Raw genomic sequence first — 16,736 nt, forward strand, 5'->3', positions numbered from 1 at the left:
TCAAACTTTTCTAAATACTGTATGGTTATACATTTAGCATTTTCAAATGTATTTTTTAAATTTTTAAATTTTAATCTTTAAATGAAAAAAATATTTAACATTTGTCAAGACCATAACACTACTCTATTCTGAACTTTGATTAAACAATAAAAAAATATATAGAATTTTTAAAAGGCTGAAGCAAAATTAAAAAATTTACAAATGTAAAAAAAAAACATTAATATTAATAATACAATATTCAAATGTAAGGAATATTTTACATTTTGGCACACCATTTAAGACATTTAGTAGCTTAGTTAGTTTTTTTTTTATTTAGTAGAAAACTACAAACAGGCATTACACATTACAGAATGACCTACTAATCAGACAAGTCTACTTCACAATCGAAATAGAAAGCTTGAAAGTGGAAGTAAATATATTAAACAGACAAATATGTAAATTATGGATCAGTAAATGTTGTTTGTGTTCCAATCCATGTTTTACTGGCAGGGTCATGCTGCAGTCAGAATTTTCAAAATGACAGGTTAACCAGTATGAGTAGTGTAACTGCAAAAAACAGGCCAACCTCTATAACTAGTGTAACTTCAAAAAGACATGCCAACCTTTGTGGTTACTGTTACTCTGGAAAGCCAGGCCAGTCATTCAGAGGTCACTTCAGCAGCAGTCTGATCTTCTCATCACCAAGAAACAACCTAAAGATCAAACAGTGTTAAAGCAAAAACTCATGAGATGAGCTAGATGTAAAGCTTGCATTAATATATCACAATGTTGATGATAAGTGTAAATTTGACTTTATTCAATGGCAACATGTGTACCTAACAAAAGTAGCCGTGAGCAATGCACCAGTCATAGGCCCGACCCAGTAGATCCACTGATATGTCCAGTAAAAAGCCACTGCTGCTGGTCCGAATGCACGCGCTGGGTTCATGCACCCTCCAGACGCTGCACCGCTGTAAGACAAAATGGTCAAAATAAGTGAGGCTACCAGCTTATATTATACTTTATAACTTATATGTAAGTTCATAGTGTGGAAATTCAGACCAACTTGTGATCATTTCAGCATAAAGTAGTACTACTGACAGAAGCCATGTGTAGGCCTGTTCTGAGCTGCCCTTTAAATGTGTTTTACTGTGATTTTCTTTTTAAAAAGGCAGCAGGCAGTGGTTTATGAATAAAAGCCAACAAAAGTCAAGTATTAAACTAGTCACATATTTTTGGCTTTTAAAATGACATTGGAAGTGCGTTCCAAATGACTGTTTTTAATATCCTTTATTTCATCCGCAACCCTTCAGAATCTCTCCCATGCCTCATGTGTTTTCACTTTTCTTCATTTGCGAAAATAATTTAAGTTTTTCAAAAAGAAAATGACCAGTGTGACTTTATTAACAGTACTAGTTCAAATGCACAGTGGTCAACTGGTGCATGTGTGTCTGCATCATGGGTGTGTAATGTATTAAATGAATGTACGGGCTGTACTTTAAATGAATACAGTACGGGCGTCAACAAAAGAATCAACAATTGGATTACAAGCTTCTTTTAAACAGCAGATAAGTTTATATTTAATGAGCAATGCTTATCACTTACAGTATAATCTACAAAAGTATATAATCAATGATGTATTATTACATTGGTTTGCTTGATTCTGTAAATGCTATTTTTATAATATATACTCTTTTTAATTAAATAATTATCAATGTTCTTTAGCTTTAATAACTATTAACATTTAATAAACCATAGCCAGTTTTTGAGTACAAACTGTTACCACAGCACCTCAATGGGATTCATGTTGGGATTTTGACTCGGCTGCTCCAAAACCTTTATTTAGGTTTTTTTTCTTAGCCACTCAAAGGTGGACTGAGCTCAAAGGTGGACTGAAGTCATCCAGGTCCTCCTCAAACCATCAGATTGTTTACATTGTATACGTCTATTTTATTCTGACAGAATTGATGCTGGGAGATGGTGACTTTTGATAAATATTAAGTGAGAAAATGTACTATACTGTTCAACATCCTCATATGAATGCTCTGGAGCAGCTTTGTAGAGTAATTGGCAATAGCTGCTACCACAAGTAATTCTCTTTTTTTAATAGCTGACAATACAAATGAACTTCTATGATTTCTAAACATATAATAATAATAACAGCAAACCTGGGAAGGAGTAAAGAGTTTTTTAAGAATTACATGTAAATTATAAAAATTTATTTTGTATTTTCCCTGCATCATTTATTATCATTAATTTAGCATCTTACATAATGCTGTTCTTCCTAAAAGAGGTGGCCTAGTATGTAGCGTGCTAGTATGATTTATCAACATATCAAGTAGATAAAGCAACAACAAAAAAGAAAAGCGTTTAGTACAGATTGTTTCACTGATATCAGGAGGAACAACTCTTGGTGGTGGTGAATTTCTCTTATGCAACATTGTTAAACAATCAAATAACAATGGATGTGATTAGAACATAAGACACAGGTGTGTTTGTGTGATTTTTTTGTCACAAGTGTGCCTTCTTGTTCTCCAAAGCACAATTGAATACCAATCAGTGTAATTAGTGTAAGTGCTATTAAAAATAGATGTACTCCCAAGCTATACAAAGGTGACATGGGTTTGGAGAAATTTAATTAGTGTAATATAGATGTAAAAAGCCATAAATTGATTAAAACTGCGTAAATAAAATTTGTAATACAGTATTGACAAAATAATCAAATGTTTCTAGTTAGGTTTTGACTGTACATGTAAGGAAACTGATCATTTGTAATTAATATAGTTATATCTTGTACCTGTGGCATAAGTCCTACATTTTCAGTGCTGGTTGTGTTGGGTATGCTACATAAGTGGAGTTCTGTGTAAGTACCTAATGTACAACATTTCAGCATGAATTAAAATCTACTAAAACACAAACGTCACTGTCCAAAGAATAATATTGTAGGTTGATTGCTTAATGATGCATGCTGTGAAGCTAAAACAGCATGGAGATAATTACTGAATAAATAAAGATGGTAAGTAACACATCAGTAAGTAATTACTGTTTTAAACACATATATTAAAAATTATAAATGAAGTTTAACCCCATCAGATTTCAACGAGGTTCAATTTGCTTAGTTTTAACTTTTTTGTTTGCTCTGATCTTCTGGTACGTCTGTTCCAGGTATTTATTAGCTCATTCAAAGAATCCAAACACAGCTTGTGTCAGTGAAAGATTTAATGAGGAAACGATCCCAACTCTTATAGTGTAATAAACTGGAGAAACAATTAAGTCATTAGTTTAATGAGGCAATCTTACCTGTGAATAGAGTCAAGTATTGTCTCAGTGACAGAAATATGATGCATGAATGGGAAATTAGTCAATTTACTAATTGTTTGTGTCTTGGTTAAATAAATAAAGATGGCACATGGTTAACAGTAGGTAACTGGTGGAATATTATAACTGCAAAAACATGCCTGTGTGTATTTTATGATGTTATACTCACCCTCCTAGGGCGCTAGCCGTTACTGTCAGTCCAATACAGAATGGACCAAGTAGGGTACGAGTCTTGCCATTCACCGCTGACATACACACAGACATGGTCAGGAACAGCGTCATTACCACCTCGGCTATGACAGCAGCCTCAATCTGAGATTGGGTTTGGACAATGTTAAATGCACCACCGGATGCATTGTAGTAATTGTGTGGTAGAGAGATTGCCTAAGAAGAGCAGAGAACATTAACCATGAACGTGGGCCTGTTTTTATGTCTTATGTCTGTCTATACATTTACAAAAGTATTCAGTCTGTTCTGTGGTCAGTTGGATCCCATTTGTGGTTAAATAAAGTTTAGAAAGACACACACCCAGGTCCATAAGAGCCCACAATTTAGACTGTCAGGACAAAAACCAAGGCATGAAGTCTAAGGAACTGTCTTTGGATCTTTGTGACTAACTTGTCATAGATCAAGACCAGTAAGGCTTGATCTATGACAATATTTAAGGCTTCAAGTGTCCCAAGAACCACAGTGGCCTCAATCATTTTAAAATGGAAAACATTAAATCTCAAATCTACAGAAGATTACAGGGAGATAAACAGTTGACATATTGGTGCCACTTACTTTTGCCAGACTGGCACCAATGAGTCCTCCACACAGTTGAGCCACTATATATGGTACCAGCAGGAGAACATTGAGACCCCCAACCAGGCAGACAGACACAGAGACAGCAGGATTGAAGTGACCACCGCTAAAAAAAATATTTATTTCAACGCCGCATAAGTACATAAAGTTCTGAAACCGTATTTCGATTTTTCAAATAAAAATTCAGGTTTACATGTTGAGTTTAAAAAAAATCCTACCTGATTTCTCCAAACAGTGCAATCACAATGCCTAGTGCCAGGCCATGTGCCAAAGCTGGCTGCAGACTCCCAGTATCTGGTGAATTTTCTATGACCGACGTGCAGCCAATAAAGATAAAAAGAGTTGAACCCAATAGCTCAGCCATACAAGGCTGAACATAGAACTTAAATGCACTGACCACAGGGTTAAAATTGGCCTCCTCCTCCTCCTCAGCCAGTTGTACAATGTTCACACTAGCTGTGTTCCACAGCTCAGTGTTCAGCTTGGTGTTTGACTGAGGTGTGTCCACCATGGTGGTTCAGATGCATTAAGGTTACAGAATGGATAAGCGTGGCGATTTGGGTCTGATAAAGGTTGGAAAGAAGGAGGAGAGATGGAAGCTTGGACCAGTAGGATCTTTTGAAGCAATGTGGTCATGCATGCTGATTAGTTTGCACTTGAACTTTTGGGACCTGATCAGAGACTACTGTCAAAGATGGATAAGAACAAGTGAACAACAGATAGTGAAATAATTTAGGATAAAGAATTTCTGGATTTGAAGTTTTGCAAGTGTTATTGACTGAACTCGGTTCCTAATCCTGTATTCCTTTCAGACTGCACGACTCACATTTTACTCTAAATAAAATCTTTATTTCTCAAATAACAGAATCTTTACTGTGTGTACTTTTAAAACACGCTTGAATGTAGTTTTGGGGTCACTGATCTTTGTTATCATTAGACTTCAGATAAAATTATGTGCTATATTTGAAACTCTGCTATGCTGATAAGTATTTTTTACACTACTGATGTGTTAATCATAAATAAACAAAAAAATTCAGGCTTTTGCCTCACTTTTTGGTCTGTTTGTCTTTCCAGTGGTTGGTTTATCAGAGTCTAGTTGTATTTAATAGTTTTTCCACAATCGAACTATGGTAAGGCATAGATAGGGACAAGAAGATAAAACAATATCTAAGGATTTGAATATTCCCAGGGCCACAATGGCATCAATAATCTTGAACATTAAAGAACCTTGACATAACAACGTTTCTAGTGTTGGCTGGACAAAATGGGCTTCTGAGCAAGAAGGGTGTTCTCTATTGACGTAAGAAATAACCCAATGGTCAGGAAACAAGGGAGAGAACCTGTTGGACTGACACCCCATCTGAGGAATCAAGTCAGTTTGAAGAACGCAATAGTTGACTACTGTATTGCCAATTATAAAGACCTAGTTTCACTTTAGACTTAGTATACAGAACAAGCCAAAAATCTTGAGGCTTCTCAAGGTGACAGTTTGGTTTTTGCTCCTGATTTTGCCAATGAGAACACTGTTTCCTATTGTCAACCATAATCACAATAAATATGGCTGACATACTGTGGTGTATATTGATAACGATACTTTACTATAATAAAAAAGTAATAATTAGATGGAACGTAGTGATCATGTTTGAAAGTGTGATGATGTTCAAGAAAAAAATAAACATTCTTTAAATCTTTTTGAGCAGGTAACAGGTTTTTTGTTGGTGTCCTGCATGATCCCGTTTACAGGTCATTTTAGGAGTCTGTTTGAACGACAATGACCAGCAGGTGGAAGCACCCTACAGACTTTTATTTGTATTCGTGGGCACTGATGTTGGCCAAGAAATGATCTGATGTTTCAGTTCATTCCAAAGCTGTTCAGTGGGGCTGAGGTCAGGGTTTCTTTAAACCAAGCTTTTCTTCATGTCTTTATAGATCTTGCTTTGTGTACACTGGTACACTCATGCTGGAACAGGAAAGGATCATCACTAAACTGTTGCTGCAAAGTTGAAAGCATATAATTACCTTTATATAACTGATTTATTACACCTGTTAGCAATTGTTGTAGAGGACATGTTTTGTAAAATACAAAGAGTACTAGTAAATACTGTCAGGCTGTGTTTTTCTGTATATAACTAAATACTAATTATATATAAAAAATATATATGGACAAAAGTATTGGGGCGCTTCTTCTATTTTTTTGAATTAATGCGTTTCAGCCACATCTATAGCTAATGTACTGTATAATAAATAAATCAGTTATATAAAGTAAATAATATACTTCCAACTTTGCAGAAACAGTTTAGGGAAGGCATTTTCCTGTTCCAGCATGACTGTGCCCCTGTGTACAAAGTTATTAATTTATTAGGATTTTAACACCATGTTTTACAGTAATTACTGGTTACACAAGATTCATCAATTCAAGTCTTTAATGTCAAACACAGTCATGGACTTTTTTTAGTATCTCCAATTCACCTCAAGGTGGCACGGTGGCTTGGTGGGTAGCACTGTCGCCTCAAAGCAAGATGGTCCTGGGTTTGATCCCCAGGCAGGGCAGAGTTCGCATGTTCTCCTTGTGTCTGTGTGGGTTTTCTCCCACAGTCCAAAAACATGCAGTCAGGTTAATTGGAGACATTGAATTGCCCTATAGGTGAATGGGTGTGTGTATGTGTGTGTGTGTGTGTGGCCTGTGATGGACTGTGTGCCTTGCACCCATTGAAAAGCTGGACCCCCCCCCCCCCCCCCCCAGACGACAGTGCTAGTGCTACCCACTGAGCCACTATTTAAAAATCAAACTTTCCAAACTGACCTCAGCCGGACTGAACAGCTTTGGAATGAACTGGAACATCAGTTGAGGCTTTCTGGAGTGACATTAGTGTCTAGCCATACAAATGCTCTTATGACTGAATGGGTACAAATTCCCACAGACACACTTAAAACTTGTGAAAAGCTTTCTCGGAAGAAGGCTGTTGCTATAGCTGAAATGATCACACAGGGGTCAGTCGATTTGAGTAACGTTTGTGTTTTAAATGGATGTCCGACAAGCTGGTCACGTTTTGAAATACGTTTGGTGGGATAGTGTAAGTGTACTAGTCTTACACACTATGTAGTAACGGAGGTGGAGGAGGAGGAGAAGGAGGAGGTGAGGGAGGAGGAGTAGGAGGAGGTGAGGGAGGAGGTGAGGGAGGAGTAGGAGGAGGAGGAGGCCCTCGGTAAAGGTGTCGTGTGTCAGTCAGTGCTGCTCGGTTCACTGTGCCGAGGCGTCGGTTGTAGGGAAGTGAGCAGCACTTCCTACTTCCTCACACCCCGCCGTCCAGAAGCTCTCGCTCAGACGAGGAAACAATGGGGTTCTCTAAAGCGACACGGACGCTGTCGTAGTTCTCATTCACGTCCTTTCGTTTCTGTTTGAGGAAGGTTGTTCGGGTAATGAGCGAGCAGGAGAACAGCAGCGGTTGCGGGCCGGCTCGGGTGGCGGAGTGTGTGTGGAGCGCAGCTGCATGAGCAGGCCACTCAGTCCGGGCCTGGAAACTTCTCAAACTGATCAAGTAGTGCTGGAATACCGACCGCGACCATGAAGAAGCAGTTCAACCGCATGAAGCAGCTCGCCAACCAGACAGTTGGCAGGTTAGTGGTTTATAAAACGATTTATTCGTTTTTTTTCTTCTCAACGTTTGGAGCACAGGTTTGATGGGAGTGTCATTTTATAATCTGGAAGCCATGGTAGGTGTTTTATGGTTCCTTCACAAAACCAAATTACAAATATTTATAAATACATAATAATAATAAGGTAAACTTGGTCTAAAAAAGTTTGTAAATGTACTTCTTTATTTTTTTATTTTTTGTACTGTGATTCAAGTGTCCTCCAGGAGGCTAGAAATCCTTTTTTTTTTTTTCCCCATTTCCATTTTCATTTTCATCAACTAATTTATCCTGGTCAGGGTCGCATTGCAGCGTGGGTCTGGTTCCACTAGGAAACACTGTGTGTAAGACAGGAATACCCTTTACAGGGCTTCACACCATTGCAGGGCTACAGCCAACCCCCAAAACACAGCAACCAATATTTCCACTGAGATTCGAACCTGGATTTTGGCAGTTGGTGTGGATTGGTGGACTTTGGTGGGTGCCCAAGTGTAATAGACTGCTGCACCACTCAAGCGCCTGGCTTGTGTTATTTGACAGTGATTTAGTGGTCAGTTGACTTAAGTGATATTTGCATGTTCACCAACTCAGCATTTTCCTGTATGACAGACAAAGCACTGATATACACCGACTTCCCACTTTTACCACGCTAATACTAGTAAGGACCCTGTTTTTCTCATGGTAATATTCTGGAAATATTTTGTTGTTGTTTTACGTCATTGCTTCGGAATGGTCAGCTGCACATCCATGCTTCAGAGCCATCAAGGTTCTCAGTCAGAGTCTAATCTGTTGACTGGAAAGGCCATTGAAGTTCACTGAACTCTCTCTGTAATGTTTATGGAATCACTTTGAGATGACATCTCACATTGCGTATTATTAGGATGGAAGAAGTAGTTATAAGATGTCCTTTGATAAGGCGTGGCATGTGATGCTTGATTGGTGTTACATGCTCAACATGTAATTAAAACATTATTAAACCAAAAAGGATAACACAGGGCAGATTTGCACCATTAATTCATGCTGGTTTTGGCACATTCTGATTCCTCCATGTCCATGTCGCATCAGTAATGAAGATTCCTCAGACCAGACATTGTTTTGCCATTTTTATTTGGCTGTCCAATGATGGTAGGACTGTGCCCAGTGTAGCCCTAATGTGGTCTATTCCAGACTTAATGTACTCAACAGAATGTCACATGGAAAACTTATCCTTCAAAGTGGTAGAAAGGCATAATTTGCATAGACTATTAAAAACTGTAAATTACACTAACCCACAGGAGTTGGAATACAGTGTTCCAATCCCCGGTGGTGCTATCGTCTGGTTGGGTCTACATGCAGACATGATTGGCATACATCTAACAAGCCACATTGACCAGGCCACAGCAGCCCAGCTGTAAAAGGTGCTGGTGGTAGCATTATGTAACAGGTATGTATTGTTTTGCAGCATAGATGTTAAATCTGGTCTGGATTAAAAGGGAAAATGAATTGTGTGTAGTGTGGAGAGAACTGATTTGCCACATGAATGCCCCCCCACCCCAGTCCTACCCAGACCATAGCACACAAACTGCTTTGCATTGTGGCAGATGGTTGAGGCATTGTTCTTTTTTTATTCTCTGTAGCTCTTTCTGGAATACATACTACATTGTTTACCTTTGTTTTTTTTTTTGTTTTTTTGAAGAAAGCTGGAATATCAAGCATTATTGATTAATTTATTAACAGTTTTATGAAAAGCCGGTTAGACGCCCGACTGGCAGATGGCAATGTTGGGTATTTGAACCCTGGATCACTGTGGTAGTGGGCTAGTGTAATTTACAGCTGCGCCTCTTGAGCGCCATTATTCACAGGTATTTACTTCAAAATGTGCACTTATTACCTGATCAAAACTGATTTAAAAAGCTACACTTTTATCCAAAGCGACTTACTATTGCCATTACCAAGTTATACAATTTTAGTGACTGAGGGTTAAACGCCTTGCAGTGACCCAACACTGGCAACTTGGTGGTGGTGGGGCTTGAACCTGCGACCTTCTGATTACTAGTCCAGGACGTTAACCACGGAGATACCACCACCTACACTGCAGTCACTGTTGTGAGGTATCTTAAGGCTATTTTATTGCTTATTTATTCATAGGATGATCTTGTAGCATTGCCATTGAGTCCCAGCCAATTTAAACTGGCTAGAAAGAAGCCAGGAAACAAATAATAGGCTTGCTTAACGGCCATACTTTGCTTCCTGGGATTTGAGCACACAGTGTTTTAGTGCATTCTTAGCCCTTTTACACTGCTGATGTAAATTTTACATGCACCTACTTGTCCTGTGCCTATTCCAGTATTCACTGTGCTGCGCATGTGCTGATCAGTTACTATCACTTACTGTTTGTTACTATAGTGGAGTTTGATTCGACTTGCAAGGAGTGTTTCTAGGTAGTCAGCTGTAAAGTCTGCAACAATGGCTATAAAGATAATGCAGCCCAAGATCCCGAAACACAGGTGCAATATATATAATGTTTATTATTAATATAATATTGAAGTATTATACAATTACCGTTAGCTCTCCCTTTAACAAATAAAATGACGTTTGCAGTCTCCTAGTCACCAATGATGAAGTGCAGAGTTATACCGTTATACTGAGGTATGACTCCACTGATTGTACAAGCTGATCACAGGTAGAAAAGTGGACGACTTTATATATCTACACTTCCAGCTTGCTTCGGTGTTGTTGCTATAACGTCGGTATAGCAATTAAATTGAAGTATTTTCGCCCCGGTAGTAACATCGCTCCATGGTATTGTAATGTCTGTTTTAAAAAAAATTGAGCATGCTCACTGCTTAAGACCTTCTAGCATAAAACAAAAACCTGAACGTCGGCATCATTTCTGCCACAGACCCTTATAAACAGGAAAGTGAGGTGAGGGTCATTGAGTGCAGAGACCGCAGGGTGAGATTTGTTAGGGTGCAATAAGGAAATCGCTAAACCAGGCTTTCATAAATAACCTGTAGGAACTCCAGTTAACACCGCTGACATCTTCTTTGTGGCTTTTTAAACAGGGCTGACATATAAACACACAAGTACCTGGAATGTAAGGAAGGAAGAAGGATGTTAGGGGTGTTTGTGGAACATTTTTATCATACCAGCTTACTGGACATTCCATTCAGTTGTAGGTTAGGTCCACTCCTCTTCAAAGAACTAAGAACTTTGACAGGTCTGGGCCTCTCAAGATTGATGATTCCATGTTAGATTTTTCAAGCAATATTTTTGTAGGGTCTTTCTTGCATAGTTTCGGCTGTTTTGGCATTGCACCTTGACTGTTGATTCTTGAATGTTGCCGCCCCTGGATTCTGCAACTTAGTGTGACAGTTGGTGTTAAAATAAGCACTCCAACCCTTCCTTCACAGAGCAGCAAGACACAGACAGAATCAAGTCCCATTCATTTGTTTTGCATCTGTGACTCGGTGGGTCGCACTGTCGCCTCCCAGCAAGTAGGTATTGGGTTTGATTCTCGGCCCGGGTCCTTTCTGTGTGGGATTTGCATGCACCCCGTGTCTGTGTGGGTTTCCTCCGGGAGCTCCGGTTTCCTCCCACAATCCAAAGACACGCAGTCAGGTTTACTGGAGACAATAAAAGTCCCTCTAGGTATGAATGTGTGTAAGTGTATTTGCCCTGTGATGGACTGGCAACCTGTTCAGGGTGTTTCCTGCCTTTCGCCCATTAAACTTTACCCACCGCAACCCTAAATGGGATAAAGCGGTGGTAAAACAGGCTATAAATGAATGGATGGTGTGTGCGTGTTCAACGTTCTACCCTTTCGGCTCTATTTTAATGCTTGGTTAAAACGAGTTTGGTTTTAATTTAGCTGTCCTGTGGGGTACTCCAGGCATGCAGTGATTTGTACCTTCCTAAAGTGGTCCAGGGAATAATCTGTGAACTGGCGACCATGGGTGAGTGCCTTATTAGGCTTATTGATGTTTGTGGTGAGCGATGGCTAGCCTGTCTGGTTCGATTCCACAGAAGAGCTACTATAGTACAAATTGCTGACAAAGCGAATGCTGGCTGTGATAGAAAGGTGTAGCTTGCTGTGTAGCTGCGAAATGGGCAAAGTGCCCATGCTGACCCTTTTGTTCACTGCTGAAAGTGCCTGAAATAGACATGTGAGCACCAGAACTGAACCAGAAGGTGGCCTGGTCTAATGAATCCCATTTTGAATCACATCTGTCTGCCTTTATTATGTGGCTGAGCTTTTTTGGCTAATCTAAATAAAAGAATACATGAATGAATGATGAATGAACGAAAATGTCTCCTAGGATAGGATATCTATTATTTTTTTATTTTTATGCCTTAATGAAGAGGCTGGTTTGATTTATACAAGGTTGCATAGTTCTCTGTAAATCCTAGGCCTAGTTTTTATTTAATTATATGATTTTGCACCATTATTTCATGCAGAAGTTCATATACTTCCCCTTCCTTCCCAAAATCATTTTGGCTACTACAGATACACTCTACCCTCATAACCACATATTTGTAAAAAAATTTTTTGCATTATTTCCCCAATTGTCCTCTCAATCTAGTCATATCCAATTACCTGATTGCATTATGTTTCCCATTTACTGATGCTGACCTCCACATCTGACTAAGGAAAGTCGTGACCAACACACGCCCCCTCCGACACGAGGCAGGTTCATATTTATATCTGTGGATCTAGTTATAGTCATATTTTGGTCATGACAGGTTCTCATGCAATGCCTCAATGCCATGAGGGTTTGAAGTCTGGCCTTATCTTAAGCTAATATGTCTTTAGATTACCTGAATCTTTTCACAATATTTTGTACAGTAGATGGTGAAAGAGCTTGTTTTTTTTTTAGTCTGTTTGCAGTCCAATGCCCAATCATGATCCTCTCAGCGGTTACCTACCCACCTGCTTATTGTGGAATGCTTCAAAATGGCATATCTTGAATATTCTGTAGTATCAGTACTGTAAAAGTGTTGGGATTTTACATCGAAACACACTGGTGGTTGGCTAGCAGCGACATGCCGTTCTGAACACGCTAGTAAGTAAGCCGAGCATTTCCTGGCAATGGTTTAAAATAAAGCATCGCATTTTAACAAATAGGGAACAGAAAGACTGTAGAGAACTCAAAATATAAAAAGCAAAAAGGGAAAAGTGTATCAGTATTTCTGTCTACTCTTACACCAGCCTGCTAATAACATTTGGATTCAGCAAACATCAGCACTAAAATGATCATAAACCTAAAAAACCCCAAATCTAATACACTGTGGATCTGGGTTTAATATAAAGCTTGTAAAAGAGCAAACACCAGCCTGTTATTGATCATTTATTGTTGCTTTTATACTGAATAAACCTTTCTGAATTACCAGGAGCACTTCAGGCTTAATGTATGTTTCTTTCTGGAGGCCAAAGCAAAGCCTGGCATCTATTTGCTGCCCTCCAAATCAATGCTGATATAATATTAATGGAATTCAAAATACATTCTTCATCCTGAAGTGATTTTGATCTCTGCCTGTGTAATGGGATACGTACTGATTGATTCTCAGCCTGTCACTACCAATGTAATGATTTGTATTTTAGTCTTGATGTCAGAACACAGATCATCTTCTGGTTGTTCTTATACTTTGGCCACATTTACAAGTTCTTTCATTTGGGAGGGAACACAACAGAATAATGGTAAAGAATAATGGTGTGTGTCACTCTTATGCATATGTCTCAATACAATAAGTAAGTAGTAATAAAATATAATGTTATTACGTATGTGTGTCTGTCTGTCTATCTGTTTGTGTGTGTGTGTGTGTGTGTGTGTGTGTGTGTGTGTGTGTGTGTGTGTGTGTGTGTGTGTGTGTGTATCTCTTTGCCACCAAACACCGTCAATCATCCATCCGAGTACTTGGGGACATTTTCATGATGCACAATATGTAGCACAAAATATTTTTGCCTATTGAGTATCGATAGAATAAACACACACACACACACACACACACACACACACACACACACACACACACACAAGCAATACAGCTAAAACAGTGCAGACTTTGCTAGCTTTACATATTGTTTCAAGCAGCTTCACTTTGCTCTTTTTGGGGGGGGGGGGGGGGGGGGATTGTCTTTATGAACAAAGACTTCTTGTGATTGATTGGTGTTAATGCATTGCGCTCATTGATTTTGAGGAAGACGGAACCCAGAGCAACCCTGTCAAGAATAAAGCAGTGGTACAACATGAAAATGAAATGTCTTTAAAATAACCCATTTGCCCCTCTGTAGTTTTTGTGGTGATAGTCCCCACCCTATCCAATGTCTACTCTTATGCTGGTGTCGTGGGTGAAGGACGTCCACTCCTTCACTTCTGTTACCATAACAAACAGTATGAGATCCAGTAATCCACTAGTGAGATTTCTTAACCTGAAAATGATGTGTTTTGTATAGCAATTTAAAGCCACTTTAAATTAAGGTGACAAGAATAATTGATCTTTAAATATCAAAGCAGAAGTACTGATGTGACCTCATTCTATTCTACTGATGCAATCTCATTTTATTTAATAACCCTTAATTTTTTAAGGTAACTACCAACACATCTCACTTTGGGTAGGTTTTACGGTACTGCAGTGGTAAATTCACTTTTTTGTTGATGTTTTTCAAATGATTTGTTCTGTCACACCTGACAACATGTCAAGACTGAAGCCTGGCTACAACTGAGGAAACGTTATTTTTATCAAAAAGAAAAGTATAGCTAAAATATTTTAAAAAGTCCTTGTATGCTCACTTTATATATCTCTTTTTTTTGCAGAGCGGAGAAAACAGAAGTTTTTAGCGAAGATCTTCTACAGGTAACTTTGTTTTTCCTTCTTATTGCATTTTGCCACTCTATGTCTTCCTTTATTGTTTTCAATACTTAAAAAGTTATTTACAAATGAAATTGGTAATTTAAATCTCTAGTCAACAGGGCTTTAACGTTTGCTCTGCAGTTCCAGATTGCTTGAATACAGTCTGGTTTAATTGGCCTTTTTTGCAGTTTGGGGAAAAACATAGAACAGAAAGAAATCCTTGTGAATATCACTGTTGGTGTAATGATCTCTGTCTAAACTGCTTTACTCAATGAAACCAATAAACGTATTACGTTCATCTCCATTGACTGCAGTTAACCTTTGCCCGTCAATCATTCCTCTCAGCGTTCCTCCACCTACATGTATCAGGAATGTTCTGTATGACTCCTATATTACTATCTAACACACAGCCATATATCTTTATGCAATATGGCCAAAAGTAAAAAATAAATCACCCGGCTGTTAGCTTTTAGATTTACCTTTCAAAACCGAAACCACCCACTTGCAGCCCTAACCCTCTCTGGGCTATAGCTTTTAGTCCAAAGATTGATTGTAACGTTCATGAGGTACAATCCACATTCAGCTCATTCCTAAACTGACTGACAGAGTTGAGTTCAGGGATCTGTGGAAGCTACTGTAGTTCTTTCCCACCAAATTCATCAAACCATGCCTGTATGGATTGGGATTAGTGCATAGAGACACAGTAATGCTGGAACAGAAAAAGGCCTTCCCCAAACTGTTGTCACAAAGTTTAAATTATACAGTGAAGATACATTCATAAGATTTAGACTGTTTTTCACACTTGTTGGCAAAAGGCATTAAACTTTTTTTTGTGCCATTTAGCAACCCAAGCCTAGTTTTGCCAAATGTGTTATAACCCAGTCTAATAATCTGCCTTCAAGTTTGGTCAACACATTTTTTAAATGGCCACAAACCGTTGGCAGCAAGACTGCCTTTCACAAAAAACAAAAAAAACAATCATTAATTTATTAATGGAGTATATGTTCAAACAAGCAGATCATGTTAGCTGGACAAAAACATGATTATATAGCTATCTAACCCTCACTGAAGGAGAAACTAACGGTTCTCGTCAGGCCCAAGAACGCAGCCAGCATTCCAACTCAACACACACTTTCCATGTTCAAGGGTCAAAGTTTAACAACCTGCTTATTCATCGTTTCAAGTAAACTCTGGCGTGTCTAAAAAGACTGAAACAGGACAGAACAATGAGCACAGTCAGGGCTTTTCCTGCACAGAGGACTCAAAGCCTGCCGTCTTTCTCACAGTGCATTGTAACCTTTAATAACACATTAGGAATGTTTCATTCCATGGGAATCTGTAATCTGACTGCACTATCTGTCTGTTTTAGGTGTGGAGAAATATTATCAGCACAATTTCTTTCAACCTTGGATATCTAAAATTACAGTTATATTAATCTGTACACTTCACAGAAGCAGTCTGTATCTGTTATTTATGACCTAATTCATTTAGCACCAACTGTCCTCATTACATCCATTACATTTTACATCTGTGCTTGTAGTAGGGCGGAGTGTTTTATATAGTCACTCAGTTAAGTACTTATGACGGAGAATGTTACTGTTATATATTAAAGAGAAACCAACTCATCCAATCACATCTGACCTCGTTTGGATTACTTTTTTCAATTGTATTTCAGTGTTTTTATATTATAGTTGTGTTCCTTGTGTATAAAACAACCACATTATTTTACGTTAGCCCAAAATGTATGCAGTTCCATGGGACCATGGAATGCATTAACAGGTTTCCCAGACATCCTTATAGGAAAAAATACCTTGAAACTCAACGCCAGTCCCAGAACCAATTAACGTCGAGTTTCAAGGAACCGCTGTATATGTATATATATATATGTGTGTAAAAAATGTATATATATTATATATATTATATTTTCCCTCCCTGCTACTCACACTTTTTGAAAACTTGTCTTCCCTTGCATGACTTGCATCTAAGAAAAAAGCAGAACTTGATCCTTCAGTTTCAGTTCCACCCAGCTTGTCTGAAACTGTTGCCTAAATTACTGAGCAGTTTCATTTCATTTCATCAAGACTTCATTTCATACAAGCTGTATATAACTGTATACAAATAATAACTCCTTACACATGAGATAAATACATGAGAAAACTAGCATGAGTATG

The 16,736-nt window shown here is 38.4% G+C and overlaps 2 protein-coding genes across 4 annotated transcripts in view; one reads left to right on the forward strand and one right to left on the reverse strand.

Moving 5' to 3' along the window:
* Nucleotides 1–649: 649 nt before the first annotated feature.
* On the reverse strand, nucleotides 650–4,612 carry LOC134300334 (aquaporin-8-like). The gene is made up of 5 exons (XM_062985056.1): nucleotides 4,320–4,612; nucleotides 4,081–4,207; nucleotides 3,467–3,681; nucleotides 816–950; nucleotides 650–692 (listed from the first exon to the last, which is right to left on the reverse strand). Exons 1-5 carry the CDS (start codon nucleotides 4,610–4,612, stop codon nucleotides 650–652), a joined length of 813 nt encoding a protein of 270 aa, XP_062841126.1.
* Nucleotides 4,613–7,370: 2,758 nt separating this feature from the next.
* arhgap17b (Rho GTPase activating protein 17b) overlaps nucleotides 7,371–16,736 on the forward strand; it is a 29,169-nt gene continuing 19,803 nt past the window's right edge. For all 3 annotated transcript variants that reach the window (XM_062984785.1, XM_062984787.1, XM_062984786.1), the window contains exons 1-2: nucleotides 7,371–7,719; nucleotides 14,529–14,568. In XM_062984785.1, the coding sequence (XP_062840855.1) occupies nucleotides 7,667–7,719; nucleotides 14,529–14,568 (93 nt within the window). In that variant the 5' untranslated portion in view covers nucleotides 7,371–7,666. The remainder of the gene's footprint in view (nucleotides 7,720–14,528; nucleotides 14,569–16,736) is intronic.

This window comes from Trichomycterus rosablanca, chromosome 22 (assembly GCF_030014385.1).
Source record: "Trichomycterus rosablanca isolate fTriRos1 chromosome 22, fTriRos1.hap1, whole genome shotgun sequence".
NCBI lineage: Eukaryota > Metazoa > Chordata > Actinopteri > Siluriformes > Trichomycteridae > Trichomycterus > Trichomycterus rosablanca.